This window comes from Chiloscyllium plagiosum, unplaced genomic scaffold (genome assembly GCF_037043375.1).
Source record: "Chiloscyllium plagiosum isolate Xiang-an unplaced genomic scaffold, Cpla_swu_hap1 HiC_scaffold_11, whole genome shotgun sequence".
NCBI classification, from domain to species: Eukaryota; Metazoa; Chordata; class Chondrichthyes; order Orectolobiformes; family Hemiscylliidae; genus Chiloscyllium; species Chiloscyllium plagiosum.
This window is the reverse complement of record NW_028270149.1, coordinates 60,047,568-60,065,851: the sequence shown is the minus strand read 5'-3', so window position 1 is coordinate 60,065,851 and position 18,284 is coordinate 60,047,568. Positions and strand designations below refer to the sequence as shown.

Sequence of the window (18,284 nt, the reverse complement as noted above, 5' to 3'; positions counted from 1 at the left end):
CCTTTCAGTCCATTATTGCTGCTGGATTTCAATGTTTTCACAACTATCAAAACAAATTATAAAACCCTATTACATTAAGTTAATAGAAATTCTAACCAACAGGTTTAAAACATTTTGCAAAAATAGTAGAAATTTGAAATTGTTCTATAGAAGCCCGTTTTATTTGTGCGTGTGTGTGCCCACTTCACTTCCATGCAATCAACATTGAAATAGTAATGGATGTTTGTAGTTCTTGTAAAGCTATATCTGTTTGATGACAAAGTTACATCTGTTTTATTGTTATAAATAGTTTTCCAAGAAAGGTGAAAAATTACAAATGTTCTTATATCACATAAGGTTTAATGCTACAACTTTATACAGCAAATTCAAAATCCTTTTGGGCACTTTAATGAGCAAGCCTAACATAATATGTGCTGACTTGGCTAGGTACCAATAAGCAGTATGAGTGTCACATCAGGTGATAGGAAATCAAATCTTTCTTGTTCATTTATTTTCATTTTTATACTCTCAGCAGTGAAACTTTGTGTATTTATTTCTGTCGCAGTTCTTAAGTTTGTTGCCATGGCAGCAAAATGAGATTTTATAAATCTGACTCCTGTTTACAGACTCCATTTTAACACCACTCATTTTATTATAAGAGCATCATCTGTTGGAAATATGAACAATTCCCACATCTAATTACAACCAGGATTTCAGGGTCATTAAACAAAATACATTTGCATCAGCAAGAGTGGAAATGGAGACTAAAATCACAGAGCATCAGCCATGAACTTGCACTTGATTTTCTTTCCTTCCGATCTTAAAATTTCCTCTTTGACCTTCTTTTTGATTTTGTACAACCTTATCTCCGAGTTTCAAAATAATGTAACAGCTTAATCTTGTATTAATTGCCCTGAATGTGAGACAGAAAAAATCTGATTCGCATAGACAACCTTTTATAAGCAATTCCTTGGGACCTTAGTTAACAAATAGTCCCCCAGTTACGTACTATGTATTTATAAATCTGTAGTAAAAGATTGTTTTAAACATCACATTTAAAAAGCGGCTTGGCTGTTTTATTGGCATTATTTTATATTCTAAATCAGTGTCATTAATATCTTCTAATTTACCTTGACTTTGAAATTATGCTACATGAAGATCAGCACACAAATATTTGTTCTAAGCCAACAAATCAAATTCTTGCACTTTACATCATCATATATAACAATTGTTAGGTCCTTATGCTTGCTGTGATGTTAATTGTATCAAAAAATGTCTTGTCCTTTAGGAGAAATTCATTTGTTAAATAATCTTTTTGAAGATGACAGAATTCAGAGTTTGAGAAATTCATACAGAAAGCATGAGAGCTATTTTTAGAGTAATGTTGGAAGCACAGGATAGGTAAGTAGACTTAATTACAAATATATCTATTTTAAAATCAAAGAGTATGTGAAATTTATCATTTTAAAAATGGACAAGCTATTAAATTAGTCATAAAGGAAATGGCAAAATAGGTGTTGCAGTTACGCCAGAACTTTCCTATGATCCATGCTGGAAATTTTGTGCAATATTCAGTAGAGACCGTTTTAAAAGAAGTTACTTGGAACTTATAACATCATGAAGGACACAGATAAGGTGAATGACAAGGGTCTTTCCCCTAGGTTCGGGGAGTTCAAAACTAGCAGACATATTTTTAAGGTGAGAGAAGAAAGATTTAAAAGGGACCTGAGGGGCAACTTCTTTTTAACACAAGGTTCATGTGTGGAATGAACTGCCAGAGAAAGTGGTGGATGCAGGAACAGTTACAATGTTTAAAAGATGTTTGAATATGTTCATGAATACGAAAGGTTTGGAGGGATATGGTCCAAGTGCAAGCAGAAGGGACTACTTTAGTTTGGGAACCTGGTGTGCGTGGACTGGTTGGACTAAAGGGTCTATTTCTTTGCAGTGTAGCTCTATGACTATGACAAAAATCGTTATAAGATTTAGAAGGGAACTATTTGAGGTTTTGAGAGAAGCATGGTAACAGTAAGTGAAATTAATCTTGAGCAGGCAGTTTTATAAAACTGTTGCAAGAATTATGAAGCATCATTTTTTGTGCGATTAAAGTAAGGAAAATGTAGGTTATATCAGGAGCTAATAAGTGATTCATTTCAGGTATACATCATAAAAGATTCTGCTATAAATCGCAACCCAGGCATTACCATTGGCCTAATCTGCATCCACCTTTCTTTGCTGGCTTTGCAATCGTGGTTCATGATTTGTTAAATAATACATGTGATTCTCTCTTAAAATGTCAACCTTTAGTCCCAACCCCACTGCAGTAACTGTTGTGATGTTGATTTTCCTTGACAAGATTCCATTACAATTGACTGCCCAGCAGATAAATTTGTGGATCAGGAGCTAGTCAGTTTCTTTCACCTTCAGCTGGCTAGACTTTCTGTGTTTCCAGAGCTGTATTCTCAATTTCCAGAGGGCTGAGATTGCGTGGTAAGATGCTTTCTACTTTGCTGGCAGATTGAGCTGTCAAATGCAGCTCTTCTGTCATCTGCTGATCCAACTCTACCTTTTTTTAAATTTGAAAATAAAACCAGTGTCTGAAAAAGTCAGCACACTTCATGAAAGCATTGAGACCTCCTCTAAACAGCTATTGCAATCACAAACAAATATCCAAGCCCCTTGCATGTAGCAATTGACCCATTATTTGGGTACTTTCTCCAAATAATGCACCACTCACAGACTTGTTTCTGTGCTGCATGACTCTATGGATAGGTACATGGATAGGAAAGGGTTAAAGGGAGATGGGCCAAACACAGGCAAATGGGACCAGTTTAGTTTGGGAAACCTGGTCAGCACGGACAAATTGGATTGAAGGGCCTGTTTCCGTGTTGAATGGCTCGATGACTCTGCAAGTTCTAGTGGTAGCAGAGGTCTCCTTTCCATGGATCTTGTGAATTGCTGCCATATTGATTGCCTGTACTGTTGCAGGAACTTTGTTCATCCTGAAACTGGCAAGGCAGAGCAACTACAAACTACTCTCGTTGAGTCAGGGCATTATAAATTCAGAGGTATGTGACTAAACTACAGTTATTTATTTTTAAGAAATGAGAAAACTTCCATTTATATATCACCTTTCACACCATCAGGGTTTTCCAGGATATATACAGTCAATGAAGTAGCTTGCGAAGTTATCATTGCTGCAATGTGGGAGGTCTATGTTACATTTATGAAGTGAGTTGTATGTTTTGACAGAGGCACATAAATATTAAAAGAATATTGTATTTTGTGTCTGTGATTGGATTGTAGAGGGCAAGAAGTTTAAATGATCACGTGGGCTGAGATGATTATACTGTGGGAGAAAAAGCCATCAGCCTGCAATTTAAAAGAAAACAAGTAAATGTAGTGACTTCCGTAGGAACTCCCTATTTTCAAACTTTATTTGAACTCCCTGTTTTGCAATCAACCCTGTTCAGTATTTTCACATTGTAATCAGGATTTAATGGATAATGTTCAAGCTATCAACAATCACTGCAACTCCCCTTTAGTCAGGAGTGAGTCATGAGGCCATTTACAAGTAACATTAAATCTAACAAATATGACTCAGATTCTTTACACCATGAGAAAATTAAAATTTTTCCTCTTGAACTGTGAGGCGCTTTCAAATTCTGTTGAGAGGACCAGTGCAAATAGAAGTGGAAATAGTTTTAGGCATTTGAGTTTCAAACTAATGGGAATTGAATGTGGCATACCAGGAAGCTGAGATTGCCTTATGCTGTTTTGAAAAAAAAGAGCATCGATGTAGATTTTTCCATCCTGATGTTAAGGTGGTGAGAATAGAATGCAATACCCAATGTACTAGACAGCAATCATCTGAGATTGGCCCATCTAAATATTTCCAAATAACCCCCAGACCAGCTTACTCTGGTGTTAGAAGTTGGATAGTTGTATCTGCCATCAGCCATTCTAAGGCTGCAGCCAACATTGAAAGTGTTGTAGCCACACTGACATAAACAGTAACATGAAGAGGGAAAAAAAAAGTCTTTCCCAGAGCTTTGTGGGGAAAAGGAGCTATTGGCCCCAAACTAACAAAAGACCATGTAAAAAAACTGGGGCAGGTAACAGAGCCTGCGAACAAGGGATGGAGTGGTACAGATTCAAACCCCTTGTTTCAATGGTTGGTGATGTGAAGGTTCTGTTGAATGGTCGTTTGTTGAGAAAGAATTGACAATATCGGCATGAACATCTTTAAAGGTGTTCATATAATCCAATAATTGTACAACAGCCACTTGCAACATGTATAATTACTAAAGTAAAAACAATGACTGCAGATGCTGGAAACCAGATTGTGGATTAGTGGTGCTAGAAGAGCACAGCAGTTCAGGCAGCATCCAAGGAGCTTCGAAATCGATGTTTCGGGCAAAAGCCCTTCATCAGACAGGATGTGCTGCACACTGGATATGTCTGCCACTATGGAGAGGTTCCTTAGCTTTATTTGTCAAGACCATTTGAAATTATAGAACATTACCTTGTACCCTCAAAAACAAAACCATGCTTTGGCCTTTCTGCTAATTAATAGCCTCTCTCTACTTTTCCTTTTGGGAGTAGTTAGAATGACTATCACAGATGCACTTGCCATTCTTTGAGCTTGAGGTTTAACTCTTCAGTGTGTAAGGGATTGTCATATTCCAGCTTCAACCCTTCCTCCCCCATATCCCTGTTCAAGTTGATGCTAATTTGTATATGCTGGTGCTAATTTAAATCAAAAGGGACATGTTCTGGTACTGTTATGCTTTGTCCTTCCTTATCTGCTGTCCAAATTTCAATTTGGTTGACCAGGTCATCCTTGTCCAATACCTTGACTGAAAGTAGCATTGCATCTCCAGCAACAGCTTCCATTTTGTCCTAGCACCTTGACCTGCAGATACCTCACAATCATCCATGTTTGCTGCTATCCTTCATCTCAATTACATGTTTCCCATTAGGGAAGAATCTTCTTTCTGAAGTGGGTACGTGGTTCATGCTCAGTCTGCAAAGGTGCCAAGCCATCTACACTCACTCCTAAGAAAGGAAGGCTTGCAGAATCTTCAGTCCATCAGGCAGCTAAGAGCAAACTGACAATGAGTTTCCCAACCGAGCACCCTGGCTAACTGGAGCTGCTGGCCAATCAGGGGCCATAATACTCAGCAAGTCACAAGGAGTCTGTAACTGTTTCCACTACAGCTATATGTATTGAACCTCTCATCCAAATATCCATTTCTCTTATTAATACTCAGGTTGAATATGAATATACACTAAAAGATATACGTAGGAGGGTTTGCATTGTCAGGCATTGTTTACTTTTACTACAGCAAGGAAAGTAAAATGGTAGGACACAAACTAACCAAAACAGTCTTCATTAAGCCATTCATTCTTTCTGCAGGATTAGAAAGACCTATAATGGTGGGAAAATATCTAGTAAGAGGGAAATTACCCAAAATAATTTTTAAATATTTTGATATGGTGATTAGAGGTGCAGATTCTTATCGAATATTCATTGACATTCATGTCATGTTTGGTCTGCCCGAAGGAAGGTCAATCTCATTGTTTGCTGATGCTTCATCCTGAGCCATTTTCCTTTGCAGCTATTGTCAGTGGTGGTCTGCCATTGCCTTCTACTCTCAGGTACAAGGCAAAGGAGATGGGTTCCAAAGCTACATCAGCTGGAACAGAAATTGAATACGTGCTTGTTGATGTTATTTTGCAACACACTCATAATTATCTCGCTGAATTATGTAACGGACCCCTTTCTTGAATCTGTTAACAGTAATTAATAAGATCTGCATTCATTTTTATTTCCTAATCATAATTTCTATTTCCTTTGGTGCAATGTAACTGTGCTCAACAGGTTAACCTGACAGCAGATTTATTACCTGACTCACAGCTCATTTTTAGTCGCCAGTTGTGACCTTTGGTAGCCAGTGAATTTATACTGAGACATTGCCACTTAAATTTATTTAATTATCAATACTAATCAGATAGGATTTTTAAAAAATTACAACCAGATTAATTCCAATCACAAAGCTGATTTATACTTTTGACTTGTTTATTCAACTTCACTTGTTTGACTTTTTACAAAGGTATTAGCAAAGGGTGAGATTGGCTAAAAATATTCTTGACTATCCCTGTGAATACCCACTGCAAGTTCAATACTTAACTGAAGGTTTCCATTTTAATGCAGTAAAAGCAAGTAAGTAGAAATTATATCACTGGAAGTACATGGATTTTATAACTGCTTTTTGTAAAGCAGAAGATACTCCGCTGTTTGCCTCTAAAAATAATTTCAGATTGTTTGTGCAATTTGTTCCAACCATTGCCTATAAAAAAACATTGTTAGGATAACAGTCAGAGATGGAAACTTTCAGAAATATCTTTTTCTTCTTATATGGCAAGTAGCAGAATCAATCAACCAACTGTTTTGTGTAAACTTGCACACTAGTGTTAATATTTTATGGATTGCAAAACCCAGGCAGTAATAAATTGGAAGTAATTTACTAAAACAATAAAGCATGGTATTTTGAATTTGAAGCACAGTATAACTGTAACAAGCTGCTAGTCACGAGGGAATAGCAATGCAGAATCATGTAAAAATCATTGAATATGATAAGACTATTGCAGTTTAAGTAAAAACTACTCAAGGCTGTAGCAGAGTTTCCTGCCAATCCAACGAATCCTCAAGCAGACACTGTTCAAAGGGCTTCACTGTTTATCACAATAGAAAATGATCTGTAACTGATACTACAATTAATCAAAGTACAAGGCTAAAGAATACTGAACTGTTTAATACTTGTACTCACAATGTACAAGTTAATATAAATTATTGAAAACATTCTTGATGCTGCAAATCATTTTCCCAGCTGTTTCTTGTAATTAAAAGCTGAAACCTTGAAGATATGTGATTGCCACGTAGCACAAGTGGACCAGACTTACAGATCTTGCAGATTTTATGCATGGGAATGTAATGTTAATCCCAGTCTTGTGTAATCAATCCTATTTGCACAATGCAACAACATTGTTATATTACACAGAATTCTGCCTTAATTCAGCATCTCTCAACATAAAAGCCAATTCAAATTGAATTTACATCTCATAAGAGTGGCAAATTAGAATTGATTCTAATCCCACTAAATCCATCATTTGCCTGACTGCAATACATTGGAAATGTGTACATTCCACCACTTTTCACTGATGTAGATTCTTGTTGAGTAATTAAGCAAGCAAACTCCATTTGTGAATAATTCTCCAAGCTCTTTCCAAGACTCCAAGATGAAAAGGAAACCAATTGTTAATGCCATTCATTACTGGAATATCTCTATAACAAGCTCGTATTCCTGCACAGTAGTTTGTCCTCTTTCTCACCGACTGCAAGAAAGGGATTAAGTTACAAAATTAAAGTAAAAGACGCACACAAGTACGAATAAGTGTTTTGAACAACTTTGTTTCTCATTTTCAAATTTTTCTCACTAGTATTTCACCAAATGATATTTGTCCATGTATATATTTATATATGTTGCACACACAGCTTTTGCAGAACCACTTAATGGTTTGTTTGCATTGTCATACACACTGGAGTCAAACTATAACAGAGTTAAGCTAAAGGTATTTTTGATGTCAATAGATTGAGTCACTCAGATCCCATGCAACAGATATCATAAACGAATGAACATCCAGAAGACAGCAGTGAGAGGCAGCTAGCTTAGGCAGTAGCTGACATTTTTCCTTACTTGTCAACTAGGAATACAGGTGAATGCTTAAGCTCCAAAATCAATAGCAGTTAATTAGAATGTGCCTTCCTACTTAAAAGTATAATTTTAACAGTGCACAGATGCAGTAGTTTGTTCCAGTTGTCCCATGTAAAACCTTGTCATAAGCTATTAGATAACTGTCAAATGTAGCAGTACTTTACCTTATTCCCAATCAGTAATTGATTGATACTTGTTATGTGCCACCCTTTCCATTGACACTGATGTGTTATTTGCTTTTAAATTTGATCCGATTTTTAGAAAACTAAAATAGTATAAAATCCCAGTTTCATTTAATCCAAATCTCTTTGTTCCCCTTTGCAGAGTTCATTCCAAAGTCTCTTGACCTGGCTCCTTATTTGAAAGCATCCAATTTCTTTTCCTGATTTTCTAGAGTCTCTCTGTCAACCTACAGTTTCCACTTGTCATATTGTTTCTGCCTTGTAATCTTTCTTGTCTTTATTCTGCTCATCAATCCATTCTTAGCCTTATAGTCTATCACTTCTTCAAACTTGAATATCTTCATTTCTCAGTTTTCCATTTGTTTCCATTCTCTGTTTCTTCCTTTCCTACCTTCCCTTGAAACATCATTCTCTGACTTTCCCAAAGAACCTGTTGTCCCTTCCACTCTAAAACTGGGATGCCAATACTCTGTATAACTGGCAATTTAATTGTTTTGTCAATTATTCATCTGATGATTTGTTTTTCTACAAGCCTCTGACTCCCAAGAGACTTAAATCTCATTCCTTGTATCTCCTGGAACACTGTACTATCAAGCATGTATTATGGTCAGGATATGTATTAACTTGTCAAATATTGCATATACACATTTGAGATGCTGAACGGCTAACTAACTATTCTTTGACTGAAGTCACATGTTTTATTTTGTGAATGTAAAGCCAGTTCATGGAAACCTCAAATAACCATTAGTCTACTGTAAAGGATTTTGAACCACCAATTAATACTTTCAAACATTGACTTTTGACCGGCATCTTATACATTTGCTTTTATAATAAAATATTTATGCATACTGAAATATTTTTACAATATGCAATCTAACAACAGCACCAATCCTATAGTTTGTCATTGTTACTCAATATTTTCCTAGGGAGTTTATATTGCAAGAAAGTTTTCAAGAACAACATGACACGTCAGAAAGTGAGACTTGATCAATATTCTAAACTCCAAAAATATTTTGTTGGTTAGGATCCATTACATAAACATTGAACAGATATTCACCCTGATTTTGCCCTTGAACCAAATGAGTTTGATTATTTTCTTCACCTTTCAGTTCCAATTATTCTTGCTGTGCATATTGCTGGGTGTGCAAATGATAATGGCACAGTGAGGGGAAACAAGACTTCTAGAACCTTGGTGAATGATATGACAGAGAGTCAATCTCCTTAACAAATTATGCTTAAGAATAGCAAATGAAAAGAACAGATGTCAGAAAAGGAAATTAACTGTAATTAGGTGCGGAAAAAGAAAAAATGTAGGTGAAAATAAGCTGCATAAAGGAAGAAAGAAATAAGGAAGAGTAAGAATGCATCTTTTTAAATTGAGATTTCACATAACCTCTAGGAATGATTTATCTGCAGGAATGAGACTTCATAGTTTTGGCTGTTCCCATTCTGTGCCTACAAAATTGATTGACATAACAGATCAATACATTCTCCCATTAACTTAGTTGTTATATATTAAAGTAGCAGCCCTATCTACAGTGAATTTGTTCTGTACTTATGGTGTCAAACCAACAGTTTCTTGACAATCATTTGGAGATTGATAGCAAATGACCAGTTTTTGTGAGTTGAGGTTGGCACTGATAGATCAACCTACATACAGGCAATTCACAACTCCTCCCTGTCACATATTACTGTGCTTTGTTTTAACACACCAGTAACAGTATCATGAATTTGCTGTTACTTCACCAGCAGAATTTGAGCCAGTGAATGTGTGAATATAATTTATAAAGTAGTAGATTTTGTTAGGATACAGAATCACATTGTGTATGTGAAAATAATATTATGATATTGGCAAAATTGCAAAACGTCTGAAGATAACTTATCATGACAAATTAACTCCAAATGACTGTCTTAAGTGGGTTGTACTTACAAGCTGAGAACTCACCTGTACCAGAATTAAGTTCTTCATTTTCAGACTCCGTGCCATTTTGACTGCCATTACCATGGAGATTATTCATTGTTGCAAGCTTCAGCTTTTGTAACTTCATCGCTTCAGCCATGGCTGCTGCTGTTAAACCTAGTAAACAAGTGATTAAGGTAACATGTCACTACTGTGATTCACTTACTGTGGTACGGAAAATTGTTAAAAACATTGCAACTGCGCAAAACACTGCTGTGCAATTAATAAGTACCACCTATTGAATAATTAATAAATGGGAGACAATCTGAAAGCTATAACACTGAAACAGTTAATATTCTAACATATATGTGCTCTTGTAGTATAGTGGTAGTGTCTCTTCGTCTGAGCTGAGAAGCCCAGGTTCAAATCATACTTGCTCCAGGGGGGTATCCAATTAACAGATTAGAATTTAATTATCTTTTATTTTCTAATCAATCTGTTCAGAAATGTTGACTAAAAACTTTTTAAAAATTCTAACATGTTATTATGCATCTCTGGAACAGCTTGGACTTGAACCTAGGCTTCCTGATTTTAAGAAAGGGACACTACCACGTGCAGCAAGAACTCCCCCATAGACCGATATGTTGCTGTTTTTGTGCACATTAATTCAAAACTATAGTTTAATTCATATAATCTGACTAACAACTGAACTTCCAAACATCTACATAATGTGCTCATATAGGTTCAAGCTTAAATATAACATTTGCAATTAGAAAACATAACTTAAAATGGGGGTCTTTATTAACATTTACATCCACTCTTTCTCTGAAGTCCCAAGTAATCATTTCTATTCTGACTGTCCGAAGCAGAGGAAATTTATTTGGATAGAAAGTGAGGATCTTTCCACTCTACTGTCTTGACAAAGGAAGAGGCTTTGATTTGTCTCTAACTATTTCCCAAATCATAACATGTTATGGATGGATGGAAGAAATAAAAACAATTTAGGGATTTTTCAAAATAAAAATCACTCAAATAAAATTTAGGTACAGTACAACTGGTGAAGATGTGACTTTGAAGAAACAAGAGTCCACTTTATTCTTAAAGATGTGATATAGTAAGTACAGACGAGGTCCTTATTTCCCTGTTGTGTTTATAGGAAATAGACAAGTAGAATTATATGCCAATACATGGAGAAACACCTAAATAGAGTACAGTTAAAATGTTTCCTAATATTAATGATCATGTTGATGCATTATGAATTAATCACAAGGAATCACTGCGGTAGATGACAAATAATGACCTGATCCCCTCTGTTAATTTTTTTAAAAAATAACTCCAACAGTTCACAACACAAATATTGTAACACAGCTTTGAAAGACAAGCAGATGCCACAAGTTAAATTTCATGGCGGCAATGGAGAGCCTGGCACTTGCTACCAAAACTGGGGGCATCCTCACAACCTGATCTTTTGGGAGACCCTGAGGGGAATGAGTCCCCAAATGGCAGAGAACTCTGCCTGCAGAAATGCCATTTCATTCTAGAATATCTCCCAGGGGAGTAAGAACCCTTCCTCAAAAGCAGCTGATCAACCTGACGCCAACTGAACCAGTCAATACTGTTTTTCTGCTACCAGCTCCTACAGGCTTCCAACATCAGAGGTCAGTGTCTGCTACTGATAATTCTCTTGAGTCTCCATTGCGGAAAGAGGTAAGTAGGAACAGAATGAAGGGAACATCCTTGATTATGCTCTGAATGCCTTTGAATGAGGGAACAACTCCCTCCCACACAAAGTTGTTGGCTGGGCAGTTTTATCCTCCATGATGAATTCCCCATCCACCACTGGTTGAATGCTGCCAGTGGTGGGATGCAGCCCATAAAGGGCCTCAGTTGACACCTAGGCAGGGTCCAGCCACAAACCCTCCTGTACCTAGTTTAATCGAGGATGGTGGGTAGTCAACAAAATCTCCAAACATCACAGCCTCCAGGTTCACCCTCGGGTGACAGGGCATTAAATTCAACCCCACCATTTATTTTCTATGTTGAATGACTCTAATGACTATAAAGCACTGTGAGATGTCCAGTGCTCATGGAAGAAATAAAAACTTAGGGATTTTTCAAAATCCCTAAATGAAGTGATTGAAATGACACACAAAGTCAAAAAGAAGACTGTTTCAAAAATATTAGTTTAAACTATGTGTTTTATTTTCTTGCTTTTGGTCTTAAACAGTTGTTAAATACGAAAGCTATTCAAAGTTGGAAACCAGTCCATCAGCCCCTTTAAATCAAAATGACAGGTTAATATTCCAGGTGTAGATTCTTCATCAGAAGTGGAAACATTAACCAATCTTTGTTCTTTATGGATACCGAAGCACTCTGCACTTGCAGCAGAGAGAAATTTCTTTCAACTTTTCAACATTTACAGCAATGTCCTTATTCATCAAAATGTTTGAAGGTAACTATGAATTCAATGTTTTTCAGTTGACATAAGGCCAATTTTACTCAAGTTTTCTTGTACTCTAATTTGGCAAGCTAACTGCTCAAACGCCATGAAAATGAAAACCAGTCAGTATAGTTTCCCTCTTACTTCAGCTCCTAGAGGCCTTCAGTTTCTGTAAATTAGTATAAACCTTTTTCTGTGTTCAATATTTAACAAAATCATTCACTTGAATGGTGTGTACAATAAATTATTGTTTTCCATTTAATAAATCCTAAACAGTAACTTATTAACTGATTTATTTGGATTTTGTTTTGCAAGTTACAGAAGTATTGACATCTCAAGTAATGGATTGCCTATCATACTCAGCTTTATAACAATAGGTAATCTCCATAAGACAAGCCTTATGGATTCTTATATCACAATACTTGTTTTCATTTATTTAATATAGCACTGTAAAATTCTAATAAATGTGTAACCCCTTGGGAAGAATGTTGCTCTTGTGTTAGAAATTTTGCAAACTAACGAAAAGGTCAGTTTAGTTGCTTTCCACCATTTAATCATTCATTCAGTAATCCAATGTAAGCATTAATAGAAAATAACTGGTACAAAAGCACTTTCTACATAAAGGTGATAAGACTTCTATGCTGTTATCTGTGGGTGAGATTTGGCAAGCATTGCAGTACACACAAAGTACTGATTTCCCATTATAATACTGAATATTATGCTATTGCATCTGATATTATAATAAGACAGGTGGTTTAACACTTCTCCTCAGGCCCACTGAGTTAGATGCACTTTCAGCCCAGTCTACATCTGTGTCTTACCCAGACATCCAATTCTCATCAAAAGCAATACACTCTTGACAATGGGAATCCAAAATAAAAATAGAAGATGCTGGAAATACTCAGCAACTCTGCCAGTACCTAGAGAGAGAGAGAGAGAGAGAGAGAGAGAGAGAAACACAGCTAATGCGTCAGGTCAATCAGCAGTTCTAATGAAAGGTCAGCAACCTGAAACATTAACTATTTTTCTCCCTTCCCAGATGCTGCCAGATGTGCCAAGTACTTGAAGTTTTTTTTGCACCCTACTACCATCGTGACTTAGCACACAGTGTGCTCAAAGATGTTACAATTTGCTGGGTGTATTGGCTGGTCTGCCAGACAGCCTCCTATTACCGCCAATGAGCATGGAGGCATCTAGCTCCTATGTAATAAGGTGCATGATGCAGAGTTTGCCCTGTCTGCAGCCACTTCCACATCTCGGTCATAGCTGCAAAGCTGGGAGCATTGCATTGCTGACCCCATGCCGTCCTCATGTGGACAGACCACCTATTTCCCAGTTATCTTGTGACGATGCAGCAACAAACTCTGGCAAGTACACTGGAGCACCTCCAAAAACACCCTGCAGCACTTCCATAACTTTCCACAAGAAAAAGTTTCAAGAGTTGAAATAAGCTGCCACCAGAATTCCCTCTTTTATGCTGGGCTTGTCAAGAGCTGCACAATGCAGGGCTTGTCAGGAGCTGCAATTTGCCAGTATTAATATCCTGGCATTAGGATGTCAGGATAGCACTATTTCTATCTGCTCAGGCTCATATCAGGATTGTAGCTTTGCGATAAATACATTGTATATAGTGTCCTGCGGTACTACCTACCTGCCTGTTAGGAAACAAAACATATCTGCTATCACATCCTCAGGATTGCAGTTAGTGTCAATGACCTTCTCCCATAATCCACCACATGCTGGATTTAGTATCCTTTTATTTTTAATTTAGTATATATGCTTTACAACTTCTGAAATATTTGCAGTAAAGAAGACTATTATGCAAATAATTGTAGTTAATGCAAAACCCTTAATCTTTTAAGCATGAAATGTGAAACTCTTTAAATTGAACACTTTATTTTTTATAAATGGCTTCCTTATAACTTAATAGGTCTTTCAGATAAACAGATGGTACGTTTGCAGAAAGAGGCCACTTAGTGTCCCTGTGGCTGAGAAATGAGTTACTCAGTGCAATCCCACTTTCCAGAATTTGTTCTCAAATATTAAATGTGAAAGGTAAACACTAGATTTATATGTGGTTTGTCTTGCCACTCACATAGGTGTAAGTGGGTACAGTATATGGTGGAGATTACAGTCAAGATTAGAGAAGATCTTTTGCCCAAAACGTCAATTTTCCTGCTCCTCGGATGCTGCCCGACCTGCTGTGCTTTTCCAACACCACTCTAATCTTGCCGTTCACATAGGGTGAGTCAATAATCTCATAGTAAGACGGCAAAAGTTGAATGATATTTGCAACTCAGTATTATTGTGGTGAGGCCTTTCAGTCTGTGTTAATAAGGGTCAGGGAAGTGTGAAGTAGACACAATCTCTGAAAGACAATTCTGCAACCTCTTGATAAAATATCACACTAGAACTCAACAGTGGTCCTGGAATCTTTAGAAATTAAAGATTAATCTCCTCAGATACTGCATGTGAGAACACTTATAGATGCTTTTAAAAAGTTGAGTTCTTGTCAAATTTCCTATAACATTTCTGTTAATTTGAAACAAACAGATTTGGAAATGGCAGATCATCCAATCAAACCTATAGGAATGTGTCCAATAATATTTCAGTAACCCTACCTTACATAGACATCTGCAACCTGGACCAAGCAAGTGCTTTAACCAGAGGAACCTGCATTGACTCAGTGGGATCATGAGGGTCAAAGCAACTAGCAGACTTGCAAATAAAAAGGGCACAAAGTATCTGCTGGAATCTCATTTGAAACAAAGACACATTTTAAAGCCATAATAAGTGTATTATTTTCCTGTATGATGGGTATTTAACTATGTTTATTTTTTTAACTCATATGTTATTGAACCAAAAGTAATACATCAAATGCCTGCTGTCTGATTTACCCTTTACAACTCAGGATTTTGAAAATGCAAAACTTCTGCAAATCAGAGACAGCCATTTGTTTTATCTGTCAGTTCACTTAACCAACTATGAAGTCATGAGAATCTTTAAATCCTTTGAGGACTGCGGTATTTCAGCCTCCAAGTCATAAATTGTAATGTTTCCATTTCTTCACAATACTCTAAGAATAAATTTGTGTTTTTAGGTTCTGCACCAAACTAGGTTGAAACATTTATTACAACAAAGTCTTGGAAAATTTACTTGTGTAAAATGCTTGCAGATATTAAATAAATAAATTGAGTGTTTTGAAAGCTGAATAGACCTATCAGTACTCAATGGATTAAGTCCTTGGAGGATCACAAGACACTTGGACATCACTACACCACATAGGATGTTTGGTCTCTCTGGCCTGTACAATAACATAAAATCTTACATGTATTATTGTCGAGGTACAAAATATAGAATAACAGATTGTTGGGAATGTAATACAAAGGTACATGTTGCCCCAAGAGATTACACAAGCCTTTGTAATTCATCTCCCTACCATCTGCTATTTTTAAGCCTTTGTCTCCCTAAGTAAGCCAAGCATCAGCCTGGTTTAGTGATCAGCAGAACTGAAAACACAATGTGTAATTAACAAGCATACGATAAACATATGACTATGTTGGAGATGTAGTGAGATAAGAAAGTTGTAGTTATGTAGCTATCCAGAATTCCTGGCTCAACTACTGCATATTCATATGCAGCGCAATTCTCTGTATATTGTCAATTCATCACCTCTCCCACATATTGCCCCAAATACACAATCCTCATTGTGCTCTCTGAATGAAATTATTTAGGTAAACATCGGCCCCAGTTTCTTGTGGGAGAGACCATCTCTGCCCCAGCAAAAATTCTGAAATTTGGCTTGACCTGTTTTATAGTGGTAGGGCAGGATTGGAAGCGAACAGCAGTTTATGCCTGTGTAGTTCCCAGAGGCAACTGACCAGTCAAATAACCAGCTGCCTCCTCTAAAATGGGACTTTAGAATCCCATGGGTGCAGAAATTAGACAAGAACAGATCTGTTCTAAATGCCTCTTTGGAGGGCTGAGGTATCCCTCCAGGGCATCTCAGAAGTGGGTGGGAGTGCAGGGATCTTTTTGGGAGTGAGAGCACCTGGTATCATTTTGGGGGAGGAGTCAGATACCCTTTGGAACAGTTAACAATGGAGACAATTATCCATAAATGGTCAATAAGTCCATGGAAACTGTCCAACTTATCAAAATCTGTCAACGTGTCAACTTGTGCATAAGTGTCCTGGAGTCTCAAAATGTGGGGGTAACTATTGACCAGAAATTGATCTGGACTAAGATACTTAAATACTGTAGCTAGAGGAATAGGTCAGTGGCTACGAATACTGTGGCAAGTGACTCACTTTCTGACTCCCCAAAGCTTGTCCACTATCTACAAGATACAAGTTAGGAGTGTGATGGAATACTCCCACTTGCCTGGATCAGTACAGTTCCAACATTGAAGAAGCTTGACACCACTCACCAGAAGCCCACTTGACTAGCAGCCCATCTAACACCTTCAATATTCACTCCTTCCACCAATGACACAGAGTAGCAGCGATGTGTAAAACATGTTCTGCAACAACTCACCAAGGCTCTGTAGAGATCACCTTCCAAAACCATGACCTTTACCACCTAAAAGGATAAGGTCAGCAGATACAGATAGTTCTCCTATTACACGATGGTTGCGTTCTTTTGCAACCCCACATTATAGAAACAGCACTTAAGTGTCGGTGATGTAATCGTGTTACAGACATGTTTGAAGAGTTTGCACTTTAGAAACAATGTCCTCAATTCATCAATTGCATTACACCAAAATGTGCATTATAGCAGAAAAGACCAAAACTTGCAAGTTTCCCTTCAAGCCATTCTGACTTGGAACTAAATCGTCATTCCTTTACTCTGACCAGGTCAAAATGCTTGACCTCTCTCCCGAATAATGCTGGATGTTCCTCCACCACATCGACTGCAGTGGTTCAAGAAAGCACCTCACAATTGTCATCTGCAGCACAATTAGTGAAGGGCAATAAATACTTGCCTTGCCAGCAATATTCATATTCCAAGAATGAATGAAAAAAAATCTCCAAGTACACATTCGGGAAGGAGAAAAGTAACAGGCTTAGATTTCAACATTTCAGGCTATACTCTGGAGAGAAAAGCGCTGTCATTCAGTCTTTTTCTTCATTCATGGGATGTTTGAATTGTTGATTAGGCTAGTGTTAATACTGATTATTGCCCATGCTGGATAATAGGTGGGTTGGCATGGAAAAAGAAGGGAAATAAGTGAGGGATGAGTTGGCAGTACTTGGCATATGGGTATAAAAGATCATGGGGATGATGGATCCATATGGGTATAAGGTCCATGAGAAGCAGGCATGGGCTTGCAGAGATAGCATGGAGGGGCATACATTGGATGGAACAGGCATAGGAGGTATGAGTATTATTCAGTTTTAAACTTTGCATATAATACCCAGGCAGTCTTTTTTTGCCCAGCTTGCCTCAGGGAAGAGCTATCACATCACCTGATCCTATTTCTAATCCAGACCCCAACCGTGGACTGAGTATCTGAAGTTCAGCTGGCCATTTTTAAATGAAACCAGATTAATGAAACCAGGCTTTCTCTCACCTCCATACCCCCAACCCAGGGAGAAATTAGAATCTTAGTATGTACTTCAAAAGCCCATTCTTGTACTTGTGCGCTTATTTAGAAGGTTGAAAACTCATTTTACATGGGGATACTCACAGTCAGCAACTTCATGACACTAGCCTGGGCTTGAACATGTGCCCCAGAGAAGCGACCAAACAATATGGTATTTCACCAGACACATTTTGAAGATACAGTTTTCTAAGTACAAATATTTATAGGCACGGAGGCAAAATGTTGTCTGTGGATAGTAGTGTTTAATGGTTAATATCAATTCCGCTGCCTGTAATATATATCTCCTTATAATTTTCAATGAAATATAATAGTTCAAAATATATATATATATATATATATATATATATATATATATAAAAGTCAAAACTGTCAGCAGAATTCCCACATTCATTCAGAACCT

At 37.1% G+C, this 18,284-nt stretch overlaps 1 protein-coding gene across 4 annotated transcripts in view; it reads right to left on the bottom strand.

Annotated features, from left to right (window-relative positions):
* The window catches only part of dacha (dachshund a), a 395,958-nt gene that overhangs the window by 132,561 nt on the left and 245,113 nt on the right, over positions 1-18,284 (bottom strand). For all 4 annotated transcript variants that reach the window (XM_043704519.2, XM_087992131.1, XM_087992132.1 and 1 more), the window contains exon 3: positions 9,885-10,016. In XM_043704519.2, the coding sequence (XP_043560454.1) occupies positions 9,885-10,016 (132 nt within the window). The remainder of the gene's footprint in view (positions 1-9,884; positions 10,017-18,284) is intronic.